The sequence below is a fragment of the Lissotriton vulgaris genome, chromosome 9 (genome assembly GCF_964263255.1).
Source record: "Lissotriton vulgaris chromosome 9, aLisVul1.2, whole genome shotgun sequence".
Classification (NCBI taxonomy): Eukaryota; Metazoa; Chordata; class Amphibia; order Caudata; family Salamandridae; genus Lissotriton; species Lissotriton vulgaris.
Window position 1 is genome coordinate 1,131,822,928 of NC_141697.1, and position 13,840 is coordinate 1,131,836,767.

General features: G+C 42.5%; 1 protein-coding gene across 4 annotated transcripts in view; it reads left to right on the plus strand.

Annotated features, from left to right (window-relative positions):
- CARD19 (caspase recruitment domain family member 19) overlaps positions 1 to 13,840 on the plus strand; it is a 136,206-nt gene that overhangs the window by 96,972 nt on the left and 25,394 nt on the right. For 3 of the 4 annotated variants that reach the window (XM_086939159.1, XM_086939162.1, XM_086939160.1), the window contains 2 exons: positions 11,655 to 11,702; positions 11,808 to 11,961. In XM_086939159.1, the coding sequence (XP_086795285.1) occupies positions 11,655 to 11,702; positions 11,808 to 11,961 (202 nt within the window). The remainder of the gene's footprint in view (positions 1 to 11,654; positions 11,703 to 11,807; positions 11,962 to 13,840) is intronic. The other variant, XM_086939161.1, reaches the window with a different exon arrangement.

Below are 13,840 nucleotides of genomic sequence, written 5' to 3' on the forward strand. Positions count from 1 at the left end.
ATGCTTGTGGTTGTTTTAAGGTTTCTATTGCGCGCACCATAATGGAGACTCTCTACCATTTCCTGTGATTGTCTCCCAGTAAATTCAGTTGAATAGCTACAGCATTGATTTTGGTTTGTAGGGGTGACCTTGAGTGTTCTATGGCAGCCAGTATTGTGTCCAGCCTGTCGCTGTTGTCTGCAGCCAATGGCTGTGGGCTGAGCTGAAAGACTAAGAATGTCTCAGAGTGCAAGTCGCCTGCACATCTAATGAGGACTGCAGCTTCCTCATGGTATTCAGATATTAAATTAGTCAACTTTGCATATTGTAGTGGATGACCTTGATGCACAGTACTTGTTGATAGTCACTAGTACAAGGTGCCAAACAATTGTGTTTGAGGAGCACCCGCAGCATGAGCTGCCTCAGTATGCGATCTGTCAAGGTGGTGAGGAGGGGCAACCTGGTTTAGGAATGCTCCGTTCTAGAAAAGTTTGGGCTGGACGGTTCGATTGGAGCAGAGTCAAGACCGATTTGCATATAGCTGGGTCCAACCTGAGGTGACATGGTGTGCAATATTGCAATGGATTTTGTTGCAACCCTGAGTAATTAATAGTGGCTGTGATTAATTCAAGCATTCCAACCATCACTTTTTTGTATATTTTATTGTGTTGCCCCAAGTGGGACTGGTACACTGAAATGTGGGTCCCGTGAACACTGTGTCACTGGAGCCAATCTGTGCCCTGCTGATGAGCCGATAACTAGGACGAAATCAGCCCTGGGTTGCTGGTGTTCCTTATCTAGGAGGACCTGGCCTGGCAGTTTGGGCTGGGATGTTCAGTTGAAGCATGGTCAAGACTGATTAACATATAGCTGGGTCCAAACTGAGATGACATTTGTGCAGAATAACAATGATTTGGGATGCTACCCAAGTAATTACCAAAGGCTGATATTAATTCAAGCATTCCATCCATCACTTTATTGTATCCTTTATTCCGTCATTGGGGATACGCACTGGTGGTATGCAGGAGATTAAGCAGAGGGTACAGCCCGTTCCAGTCACTCTTGTAACTTAAGTGGCATCACCAGATCTCTATTTGCGATTTACTCCCTGTTGGTGCAGTTCTGTGGGATCCCACCTGCCCTCTGGCATGCTTTCCATGTCCAACAGTGCTCTGTCACTTCCCAGCCTTGCTTGGGCCTGCAATGATTTCTCTGATCTCTTCTGTCAAGCATTCAGCCAGTACCTGCAGTGTGTCAATTTAGAGGCGCAGTTTAACTGCGGGAGCTTCTCAAGTGTTGCGTTCATGCTGTATGTTTAGCGCAGAGTCAGGAAGGAGAGGAGCAATTTTCGCTGTTAGAGATACTCACAAACCAGGCTCTTGTCCACAGGTACAGCGTAACCCACAATGGGAGCTTGCACACCCACATTGTATATGTCCCTAGGGTTCAGTGTACTCTGCTTTGCTCTGTCGCAAGTGTAGAGGACGAACCCCGCAGCCCAGTCTCTGGATCCATGGATTGGGCTTGCTCCCACCGCAGCTCCTAGCCACTTCACGATCCTGGTGCAAACAGGCATCAGCCACATCCCCCAGAGTCTGTACTCCCAGGAACAGGATCAAAGCGTCTCAGCTCAGCTGGCCATAAGTATCTTAAGGGCAGATGGTATCCACGCATTAGGAGAATTGTCTGATTTTCTTGGTGTAGCAGTGGAGCCAAGAGTTCAAGAAGCCGCCATATTAACCAATGTAACAACACCCCGCTTTCTGCAATAAATCTTGTCACCAATTTGTTTGAAGAAGCATATAGTGGGTGTCCTCTATATTCAGAGGAGTATTACTTTCTCACATAATGCTGTTGGCTATTTGGTGTATCATTACGCCTTCCAGAAAGTACTTCCATTGGAATGTTTGACAGACTATTTTAAATTTGCACGGTACACTTCTGTCACATTCAATTCTATCTCTCCTATATGCATTATATAAAAAACAGTCTTATTTCAATTTTTTTCTGCATTGGCAAAGGCATTAGGGCAGGTTTTAACGTGATAAACTGCATTTGTGCACGCAACATGTGTAAACAGCATTTGTGAATTGTTATGTTTTCATGCATTGCTGTGTGTGTGTGTGTGTGTGAGAGAGAGAAAAAGCTATGCACACATACATCAATCCTTCATGGTAGACTTTTGTCAATTTTGTGTAAATTGCAAGGCTTTTTGTTCATAAGTTTATTTTACTGGGCTACTCCTTGGGAAAGCTTCTTGAATTGTCTCCTTGTTACTGCAAGAAAATATAAGCTATTTTTAACTTTATGGATTCTCAGCGCAGGTGAATTGCTAGTAAGAGCCGAGGTGGAAGGTGTGCTTTGTGTACATATTTTCTTTATTCTGAATGCCATGCTCCCTTGCAAGCTTGTTTCGTGTGGTAACATGACAACATTATAGGACACCATTTTGTAATGTGGGTCAATGCCGAATACAAACAAAAGTGTCCGGGGTTTATTTCCTTTCTAAGCAATAAAACAATGCATGCATAAACACTATTACATTTGGAGAATGTCTAGGAGCACATAGGTCATTTCTAGTATCCATTTGCTCTTCAAATGTTACTTAACCGTGCACAGATTTTGAATTCCAATACCTTCGCAATTATCCATTTAAGCGTGAACCATGCAGGACGTATACTGTCAGTAGTATTCACTGGCGGTCCCATTTATGTATGTGTGTATGTATGTACTGGTGATTTATAGAGCATGAGCTTAGCTATGAATCGAGGGTGCACTTTATGTTAAGTGGGGGTAGATGGAGAGGATGAAGATAGTGTACATCAAGTGAGAGTTACTTTACACAAATTTACATTTCAGTAAATAACACAGAATGAAAACCTCTTTTTAAAAAACCTTTAGAAAGTTAACTAGGAGACCAAAAATTGATTTTTTGTTACATATTGGTTTGTTTTATTATAGCATAATAGCTCACTGCTGAGGGCTATACCAGTTGTTCAACGCCTGGGACCTGAGTTATAGGTCCAAACCGCAAGCTATTAGAACATTCCATCCACTAAGGTTAGAATTTTCTAAATTAAAAAGTGAGAAACATGAAGACAAACATTGAAAGGTTGGGGATCCGTGTTTATAGCAGCCATTTTAAGCCCAGAGCCACTCCATTGACCTCAATGGAGCTCTCAACATTCCAACGTTCTATTTACAATTTCAGTATCTCCTAAGTGTTCGTGTTTGGGAACTCGCACCAGAAAGTAAATATATCTCCCTCAGCAGTTTACCACTGTTACAATGCACAGCAAGCTTATGTTATCCCACTGATAACACTCAACTCTGATCAGATAGGAGAAAAGCAGAACTTTTTGTGTCTGGTCCAGAAAGGGAAAGCCTGTTCGCGGATGCCTAGAATACACAAAATAGTAGTTATTTCATTGAGATTACACCGTGAGTTAACCACTCATCATTCACAAGGCCAAATCATCCTTTCCTTGTTGTCTTAGTGATAAATGAGAACAATTAAGTTGGGTATTGGTAATTCCTATTATTTACAGTGCTTAGAAATGGAAAAACTCCAATATTATGCGCTATAAAAATAAAAGCTACTATCATAGGTAAACTGTACCCGATTTTCAAAAGTATTTAAAAGAGAATTACATATGTAAAAGTAAATTAAACACGCATAGATTATACTTAAATTACAAACAAGTAGGTGATCCAAGAAGCACATGCAGGAAGTAGACAAAATCTGTTAAGAAAATTAATGGTGTATGCCCATGATATACGAAATTCCAAAGCAGTTTTATGATTTACAAAACAGAGGCTCAAGATTTACTCATGTTTATCTTTTTTTAGAAAAGTACTCATGTTTCCAAACGGTGTACACCAGGACTTAATAATAATAATAATAATAATCTACATTTGTAAAGCGCAAACAGTCACCCGCAAGGGTCTTAGGCACTGGGGGCCGTCAGGAAAATTAAGCAAGCTATTGCCCAGAGTCAAATTAACAAAACTCTTCAGGGCTTCCACTCCAAATCCAAAGTATGGTCGGAGTAAGTCTGGGTCTTTAAAGCTCAGTTCTGGCTGGGTTTCTCTATGGTGTAAGGCGGAAAGCCGGGAGGGGATTCTAATGATGTGCCAAAATGAGGAAACGGGTGCGTCACCTCTACGGCGGTGTGCCGCTGCAGGCAATCCCTCCTCTGTAGTTTCCCGGCGGTCGTCTCTCGTGTTCGTACACATCATTAGAATCCCCTCCCGGCTTTCCGCCTTACACCATAGAGAAACCCAGCCAGAACTGAGCTTTAAAGACCCAGACTTACTCCGACCATACTTTGGATTTGGAGTGGAAGCCCTGAAGAGTCGTGTTGACTCAACCGTACACGACGAAACACGTGTCGGCGATTGTCATTATTCTTAAGTCTGGAGAAAATAAACATCTTGCTGTGACAAGAAGATTTACACCAAAGAACCTGCTTCTGCGCATCTTTTACCGTTTGGTCATTGTACCTTGTTTTGAAAACACAAATGTAGTTGCGAGAGCCTAGTTTTGTTAATTTGCCTTGTCTCTTGACTTGTTTGGACGGTTAAGGGTGTTTGCCGTCTGCTCTTTACGCACTACACATTGATATTTCATGTTCCTTGTACACACTGTAACGTTCTAACCTAGGCAGCGCGCCCTCAAAGTCCTACTTTTCTAAAAACCCCTTGCACAGTATTATTGCCCAGAGTCACATGGTGCTGGGCTAACCTGCCGCCAGCGCCGGGGATCGAACCGTGATCCCCAGATTCCAACGTCAGTCACCCTGGCCGCAGCGCCACACCTCTCCCTGAGGATGGTGAAGTCAGAAAAAAAACAGTTATGTTTATTTAGAGTATGTTTCCATAGGGTTGAAATCTCTGTTAACCCCTCCCACGCTCATGACAAGCTCAGCTCGTCATGAGCCACGGTTCTCGTGTGCCCATGACGAGCTGAGCTTGTCATGACCGTTAGAACGCTCACACGCTGGGCTAATTCCCCTGCTGTGCTGGGCGTTCTAAGGAACGGGAGTGGTCATGACGAGCTCAGCTCGTCATGAGCACACGAGAACCGTGGCTCATGACGAGCTGAGCTCGTCATGAGCACTAGGGCGCTGTGCGTGTCCCCCTCCCCCCCAGCACAGCGGGGGAATCGGCCCCGCAGCGAAGGGGTTAATTTATAGCACTTGCACAAAAAATGTAAACTGCTTTTCACATTCAACTAACTGCTCATGACTTGGCCAGGAGGCAAAACGCCTCACTTGTTTCCTTAAATCATTTGAGTGAGTAAACATGTATTGATTAATGTTGAGCAAAGAAATGTTTGTAACTTAGCAAACATGAGTTATATATTCTTAGATTTTAAGCATACATTTAATCTGGACTAAATTAGTAATATGCTCATGAATCTTTGTAACTGGATGGTCTGCCACTCAAGTAGTCATCAAGGCCATATGGTAATCTAGAAAATTCTTATTCCAGCATCAAGATATTGAATTTTAATTTGCAAACCAATTAAACTTACCAAATTCATGGCCAGACTGGCGGATCAGGCATTTCCCGGAGAAGGCTTGAGTGGTGAGACCCCGCTTTTGTTACTAGGGGCAGGTTTTGAAGCAGTGCATCAGTTTTACGAGTACTGCATAGTTCCTTGTATATCCAACTGTTTTCAGGCAGCAATAAACGTGCAAAGATAACTCTGGACACTAATGTACTAGTTGTAGAGAGATCGGAGTTTTGTCTAGTGCCAGTTTTGACTCAACTAAGGTAGCGCAGAGGGATCATATGCCTGTTGCAAAGAGCGTATACTATGCAAATCACAGAATGATATATTTATGTCCCTATCTTGATGTTTTACCGCTTTTGTCACAGAGATCCGTTTGTTACTGTGCAGTTCATAAGTTACAATAGTAATCTAAGTTAGAAAGTTACATTTGTTGCCCAATTTTTCATTATCCTAATTTTGCTAAAAAAGATTTGTGTGGGTAGACATAAATTCTTATTACTAAAGTCAACCGTAACCACTGTGTTATATTCTAAATCCTGAGCTTGTTCTTTTCCAGATCAAGCACTCTTAGAAAATGCCTACCAGTATGGATGACATGTGAATCCTCCACCTTGTAGTTCCTCTGTTTTATGTAACATTTTCTATATACTGATTTACACATCTATGATCCATTGTCTATGTATGTGTGAGTGATGTCAAATGCTCCAACACCCTACACTGGTATGAATGGTGCTATAAAGCAAATGAAATACATGTGAGAGAGGGGTTACGGAGAGATGAAGGCAACTGTTGGATGGTGATAGTGAGGGAATCATTGAACAGCCCCAATAAAGATTGCCATAACCTGATGCACTGTAAGGCCACAATGTACTATGCTTTAAAAACAAACACAATAAAATATATAATGAAAAATGTTTTGTAGAATGCACAATTTCCCCCATTTTTCCCCAAAATCTTCTTACGGGAGAACCCCCCCAAACTCCCTTGCAGTGGTAAGGCTCGCTCGCTGCGCTCTCCAGCGGCAGTTTCTTTATGAGGGTGTCGGGCCCCCACTCGCTGCAGCTGCGCTGACAATGAAAAATATTTGACATTGAAATGATTTCATTGGTATTTTATTTTTCACGTTTATGGCGCAGCAGCCTCCAGCCAGGATAAGTGTGGGGGGGGGTGTCCTCTGCTGCTACAAATTGGTAGCATAGAGGACTGGAGGAGCAAGATGGACCCTCCAAAGTACGCACGTCAGTTGGCCAGCTCTCTTAAGCAAGCCAAATTGACATGCACACTTTGCATCTCTCCACTCAGCTGTATAAGACAGCTGGGTGGAGTCCAAACACAGGCCTAAAGGGCCCGAAGAAGCGTCCAGCCAGGAGTAGATGGAATGCCCTACTTCTGGCGCTGCTCTCATACTGGTGAGAGTAGCAGCAGGATTGGTTAGTGGAATTTCCTGGAGGCTGGAGCCCGCGAAGCCCACAGAGGAGGGTTCGAGGAAGCGGGCGGACGTGTAGCGGGCAAGGTAAGTGACTTTATTTTTTATTATTTGCTACTTGCTTTGCCTGCATGCATGCACCCACCCACCCACCACTGAGTTGCCCGTCCGCCCCCCTCCCATATATGTGCCAGCCGCCCCGGCGCTTGCTCACATGCACCATATAAGGGCTAGTCTGAAAACATTTCCCAGGGCTCCTTTGGGTTCCCAGTCTGACCCTGACCAAATTCACAAATATGATATTGCTCTTATTAGTAAATCTAAAAAGGTATTAATTTTTTTTCCAATTAAAGTGCACCTTGTCAATGCGACAGGAATTAAATCACTTCTTATATATGGCTCAAATATAATCAGAATCTTAAATAAACTTTTCTAAGAGTGGTGATTCACTGCTTGGACTTCATATCAGTAATCAGCTGAGATGTTTTTACTGCTGTGTTGTCACAGTAGCCCCAAGTCCTTTGTCCTTGGCTTCATGTTGCCTCACTGCTCTTCAGTTCCCTCAGTCTGTAGAGCAAGGAATTATTAGAGAACACCCCACTTCAAAGAAGTGAATAGCTGATCAACTCTGTTCCGAAGAACCCCAATGTTCATTGAGGCGACACTCAGGCCGACAGTCATCTCACAGCATTTATGACCTATCACATATTTCCTGCTGCTTGTGACAAACTCTTAATGAGATTCCAGTGAAGCTTAGAAAATATGTGCTAAAAACAAGCATTGGCAAAGCCATTTAGTCTCGCTTTGCCAATGGTTGGTCGCTGCAGATATTGCCTTTTCTAGTTCTTATAGAATTGTGGTGCAGGCAGTTTCTAATCCAGTAATGTCACATGGCCGGCCATCTTGAAATGTTATTTTGTGTATTTCCTAGTTGGACGTTTGTTTGGGTGTGTACGTCATTTGAAAAAATATTGTTATAGCATTTAAAGATGGCTGTCACTGTGCACCTAGACACAATGTGACAGCCATCTTAGAAATATTCTAAATACATTTCTAAATTGCTTCCTGTTACTAGTGTCTTTCACAGTGATCGCAGCACAATTCTGCAAGAACTAGAAAAGCACCAGCGGAAGAAGAGGTTCAGCAGGGACGTCATAGAGAGAGAGAGAGAGAGAGAGAGAATGAGAAAGAGAGAGACGCACCATGCACCAGCAGTACTTGCTGTTGCTATACTAGGAGGAAGGAGACTGAGTGAGGGGGAGAGTGATAGATAGGCTGAGTGTCCAAGACTACAGAAGGCTGGAGTGCGGAGACAAAGAGAAAGAGATAGAAAGAAAAGCAGGACATGCACTCCCAACCAAGCTCAAAGGTAGCTGTAATCTGCAGAAAAACATAGGTCATTGGTGACTGCGCTGTTCAAAAGCAGGGAGAATCTTAAATGGTCCTAGGATGCACATTGAATCAGGAGCAAGGAATTGAAGATGACAAGAAAGCCAGTGTTGGACTTTCCTTTCGGGCACTCTGTCACTGCCAGATGTGCAGGACTGAAAGAGCTAGTCCATAGTTTGCTTTCTTGGTCCCATGGGCTGTGACAGAACTTTAGAGAAAATAGCTCACACTGGATTTGCCCTTTCAAGCCAGCTCATCCGGCAGTATAACAGTGACAAAGTGCTTTTCAGGCCAGTCCAACAGAGAAGATATCTATCCAGTCATAAGCAAGGGGCAGACCCAAAGTCCACTCTTAAAATATTTGACATTATTACTTACAATGACTACGACATATAAGGCCGGACTGGCCAGACCGGCATTCAGGCGTTTCCCCGTGAGGCTGGAAGGGGGGTGGGGGGGGTTGTGGGGGCCAGTTTTGTAACACTGCAAAGTTCCTTTTAAATCCAGCAGTTTTTGGGCAACCATACAACCATAAAAGTGCCAAGAGAACTCTAGTGATTAATGTACCTGCTGGAGAGAGATGGAAGTTTTGTATAGTGGCAGTTTTGACTCATCAAAGGTAGCAAAGATAGTTATTATGTCTGCTATAAAGAACGTTTACAGTTCATGTCAAAGAACAGTATTTTATGTGCATAGCTCAATGGGTTACTGCTTTTGTCACAGAGTTCATAAGTCACAATGTTAATCTAGCACAGTGAGCTATGAACTGCTATCAAAGAGCTGCATGCAAACTGCACGGTACAGGTTAGAAAGTTATGTTCTTTTCCCAGTCTTTACTTATTCTGATGTTGCTAAAAAGGTTTTGTTTGGGTAGAAATACACTATTTTTATTAAAATCAACCCTAATCACTGTGTTATGTTCTGACTTCTGAGTTTGGGCTTCTCCAGACCCCAAAAATGCCTACTAGTGTGGATGACATGTGAATCCTGCACCTGGTAGTACCCTTTGCCTCATGTAACATTTTCTATACACTGATTTACACACATATGATTCATTGTCTCTGTATGTGTGTGTGTGTGTGTGATGTAAAGTGTTCTGACACTACACTGGTATGAGAGGTGCTATGAAACAGATGAAATGCATGTGAGAGAGGTGTTATGGTTATGGAGCGATGAGAGGCCCTGTTGGAGGGTGATAGTGATGGAATCATTTGAGAGCCCCAACAAAGATTGCCATATCCCGGTGCACAGTAAGGTCAACATTTACTATGCTTTAAAAGCTAATACAATTGAATATATAATGGCAAATTTGTTGTAGAATGCACCATTTTCTCCACATTTTCTCGGGGAGACAATTCCCCAAAGGCTTCCTTTGTAGTGGTCAGACTCGCTGGCTGCACTCGCTATGCACCGTACGGGGCTAAATAGAAACTGTTACGACATCAATTGTTCAGGTCCAAAACGATATGAACAATGTAAAATGCAGTATAACTTGCAACAACTGTGTTTAATATGTTGATCTCACTAGGGATATGTAACTGCGTTGAGTGTTATTTTTCTGAAGCATCATATAAATGCTAATAAAAAAGATTTTTTTTTTTAAATGCACCGTACGGGGCTGGTCTGACAAAATGTGCCATTGCTGCTTTGGGTTACCAGTCTGGGCCTGACGACAGACAGCTTTAGCTTTCTATTGCTAGATCACACACATTTGGGGGAAACAGTGCACTGGCAGCCTCACACATCCTGCATAAATACCTTTCAGTTCAAAACAGAGCAAGCTTGATCATGCAAGGAAAGGGTCAAACCCGTAAGAGGAAAACGTGTTCCCATATAAAACTCCAGAAAAAAAAATACCCTGATGTGTGGATCAAAAACCTACAGTGATAGCATATGGTTGTGGAACACGTACACAAGATAACATAATAGATGGAGAGCTGTGAACAAGGTGAATGTTTTCCAAGATCTGGTTTCCTAGTGACATGACAGATAATTGCAGGTACAATTATCTTGTCTGGGAAGTCGAGTAGAATCTCAGTGAATGATATCCCTTTTGTTTGTGGCTAATGCATAGATTCACTTTTGGGCAGATACCAACTTCGAAAACCAACTGGTAGAGGGTCATCGGGTCACACAGGTGTGCACAGATGTGTGTACTGTTTCTTGTGATACTTTATCAACCCAGTTGTATAGTGCTTCAAACTAGCGAGTTAGATCATATGTAAATAAATAGCTCACACATGGCAGTAGTGGGGATGCAGAGATTTGGTTAAGGATATCAGGCCTCCAGAGCCAACACATGGCTCCACACAACTACACCTCCCTAGAGCTGCCATTAATTGACTATTAGCACTGCACTGTAGCAAAGATTATTGTGCAACAGCAGAATATGTATTGTTTTCTCCAAAGTAATGCTTACATGTACAAGTGAATACCAGTGATCGAAACAGCTCGGCAAAAAGTTACCCATGTTGCCTACAAGTTTCCTGTAAGGTATTTGGTTTTGAATGCATTTTATGTTCGGTATATTTGTAAACGCACCATCACCTGCAAGGTTATCTTGGTGCTGAGCCAGTGTGTGCCTAGCCCTGCCTATGGTAGGTTGGTTAATTGAAAAGTCAGGTTTTCAGCTTCTTGCAGAATTCTTGGAGAGGAAGAGAAAGGCGAGGAAGAGGCTCTGAAGTAGAGAGGGAGGTTGTTCCACTCTTTAGGAGCGATGCAAGAGATCTCTCGTCCTCCTGAACTGGTTCTGCATTAACATTAAATGCAGCCAACTAAACACATATATTGGGCCTGCTCACACAAATCAAGCTGATTTACTAGAGTTAGGATCCAACATAAATGTTACGGTGTACTACAACTGGGTGTGTGGAAGCTCGAGTCTTGCATCGCACAATATATTGGAAAGTTGCTCTTTGACACAATGCATGCCTAGAAGGTTTGATGATGTGTCACTGCTGCGGATGACATGGCCTTGGACTGTTATAACATAGGACGCAAAACTGTGATGTATGTGTGGCGGGCTGTTGATACATTGATAATGTTCAATATTCTCGTGCGATGTGGAGTTTAAGGATTTACTAATTGACCATAATGATTTTTTGCTTATGGCTCTGGAATTTAAAGATCTGAGAAGGCACCATAATGATCAGTTTCCTTCTACAGAGAAACCACAAAGCACTAATTGAAGGTGTCCATGTTTTCCCCCAGATATTTTGACTTTCCTGTAGCGACTAAGTTCTTAAGGTCAAACATAGTGGTATGTTTTATGTGACTGTCAATAGTGTTTATTTGATTATTATTAACCACTAATGATCTAATCTAATGATTTTTGGGTTCCAGAGTAGCGTGCGACTCACCGAAAAGCACCTTGACGCCTCGTCAGGGCTAGTAGGAGCTATATAGATGCAATTACAATTATAGTACATACCAATGAATAAGGCAAGTGTGCGTGTACAGTGCAGCTCAAAGATTTACATGAGGTTCTATTTTTAGTTTAGGAACCCCAAAACCCGACTGAAGACCAGATTGTCGGACCTGCTGAAGCACCTGCAGAAGAAGGGGGACAAGGACTGCCAGGAGTTCTACCGAGCACTACAGAACAACGCCGACTGGCTGTACGTCATCCTACCGAGCAGGAGCACCATGAGTAAGTGCAAGCATCTCCCTGTTTCCAGCAGTTCTCCGATTGTCCTCTAGATGGCACCATGACTATGTGCTTGAAATGGTCCTCAGCAAGCTAAGCATAGCCAGCATTAAGTATTCGTTTTCAGAACAGGACACATAACATTACCTCTGGCAGTACAAAAATAGAAGCAAACCACTTCGTCGTGTATCCTCACATACCTTTATTTTTCAGAATTACTCTTTGCCATGTGAATATGCAGTTGTAAAGTGGCCTAAGTTAGATCTTGAGTGTAAATTATAGAAAACCTAGGTTTTTCTGCAGCATTTTGGCAGGAAATCTGTATACACCGAATACGTCGTCGAAGTTGAACCCTGCTATGGCGTCCTTTCACGTTCAGATTAATGACAGCAACCTCTTCAAAATTCAAAGGCTTGTACCTGAAGTCTATTACAGTCATCAACAGGAGACATAAAATTGTGCAAACACCATTCTGTGATTCTTGTAATGGCTTGACAAAGGTCTCTGTATTCACGTAAGACTTCTGACTGCACACATCGTCATTTAGGGGTCGCTGCGACCCCTGGCTTGCCATCTGCTACCCCTAGCACTGCCTTTGCAACCGCTGGCGTCAGAGGTGGCAAATTCAGTGCTAGTAATACACGGGCAGCTGGGGCTCCACTCTTTATTTCTGTCAATTTTTTATTACACTAATAGTGAATACATAAAATACATTATTCACTAACAGTTTAACAAAAATGGAGTACAATAAGCTGGAATATGCCCTTCCATGGCAGCTGAGGTAAGTAAATAATGCTTTTAAATGTGTGTTGTGTGCATGCTTGCGGGTGAGTATGTGGTTATGTGTGAGAGAGTGTATATGTGTGAATGTGTGTGTGCGTCAAAGTGGAGGTCAAAGGGTGTGTGATGTCACTTCCGCTACCCATGGCATTTCGGTGTATTGACGTCCATGATTGCACGTCATAGCATGGCAGCAGGGCTCTAAACAAATGCATGGATGGCCTTGATAGGGGACCTGGATGTCCTACTCAGCCGGTCAAGTGTAACCCTTGCCCCATGAAGGAGAACAGGGGCAGCTGCTGTAAGAAGGCCTGTCGCTCCCACGTTGCATCTATTGAATCTTCCTCTGCCAAACAAGATGCTTTTAAAACATGACTTCATGTTTCTCATCTCCCTTTACAGCGACTTTATGTAAGGCTCAAAACAGAGCTGGAGGGGACAGTGAACAAGATCTGAAACCATTTGCAACAGGGCGGAGAGTTACTTGTGAAAAATACAAACTGTACTTAAGTCAGTTATTCTGATGTTGTGATATTTCTAGAAGAAGAGTAGCATGATAAGGCATAGCCAATTAAGTTAAGGTTGTCAGAAGTACTATCTGTTAGATTCTCTTTTTTGTATGTACTAATTAACTTAAGCCCTTTTACATAAGTGGAAATGTGTCTGTAAAATATCATGAATACAGGGATCACAAATTGTTCTATGTCGCAGTGACATATTGCTTAACTGAGGTTTTCGCTCACATACTACCCCCCACACCCCCTCCCCACCGTATGGTTTGAGTGTGAGGGAAAATAAAATAACTCTGGGATTGTATTTCCTTTGGTGAAATATTATATTTCAATCAATATAATAGCTATTTGGAAGTTTACTCTTGTTTTAGACATGACATTGTCTTAATTTGTCTTGACTTGAAGTTGGGAAAGATTTAGAGATATGATTTAAAACCCAAAAGCTAATCCCACTTTATTTGTCCTTGGGGTGGTTATTTTTTCGAATGTTGTATGTAAGGGAGTAAAGGCAGATATATTGTAACTAGATTCCCTATCATATTTTAATTACATTAGCCATCAAAATATGTTTCAGTGACTAACCAGTTCCT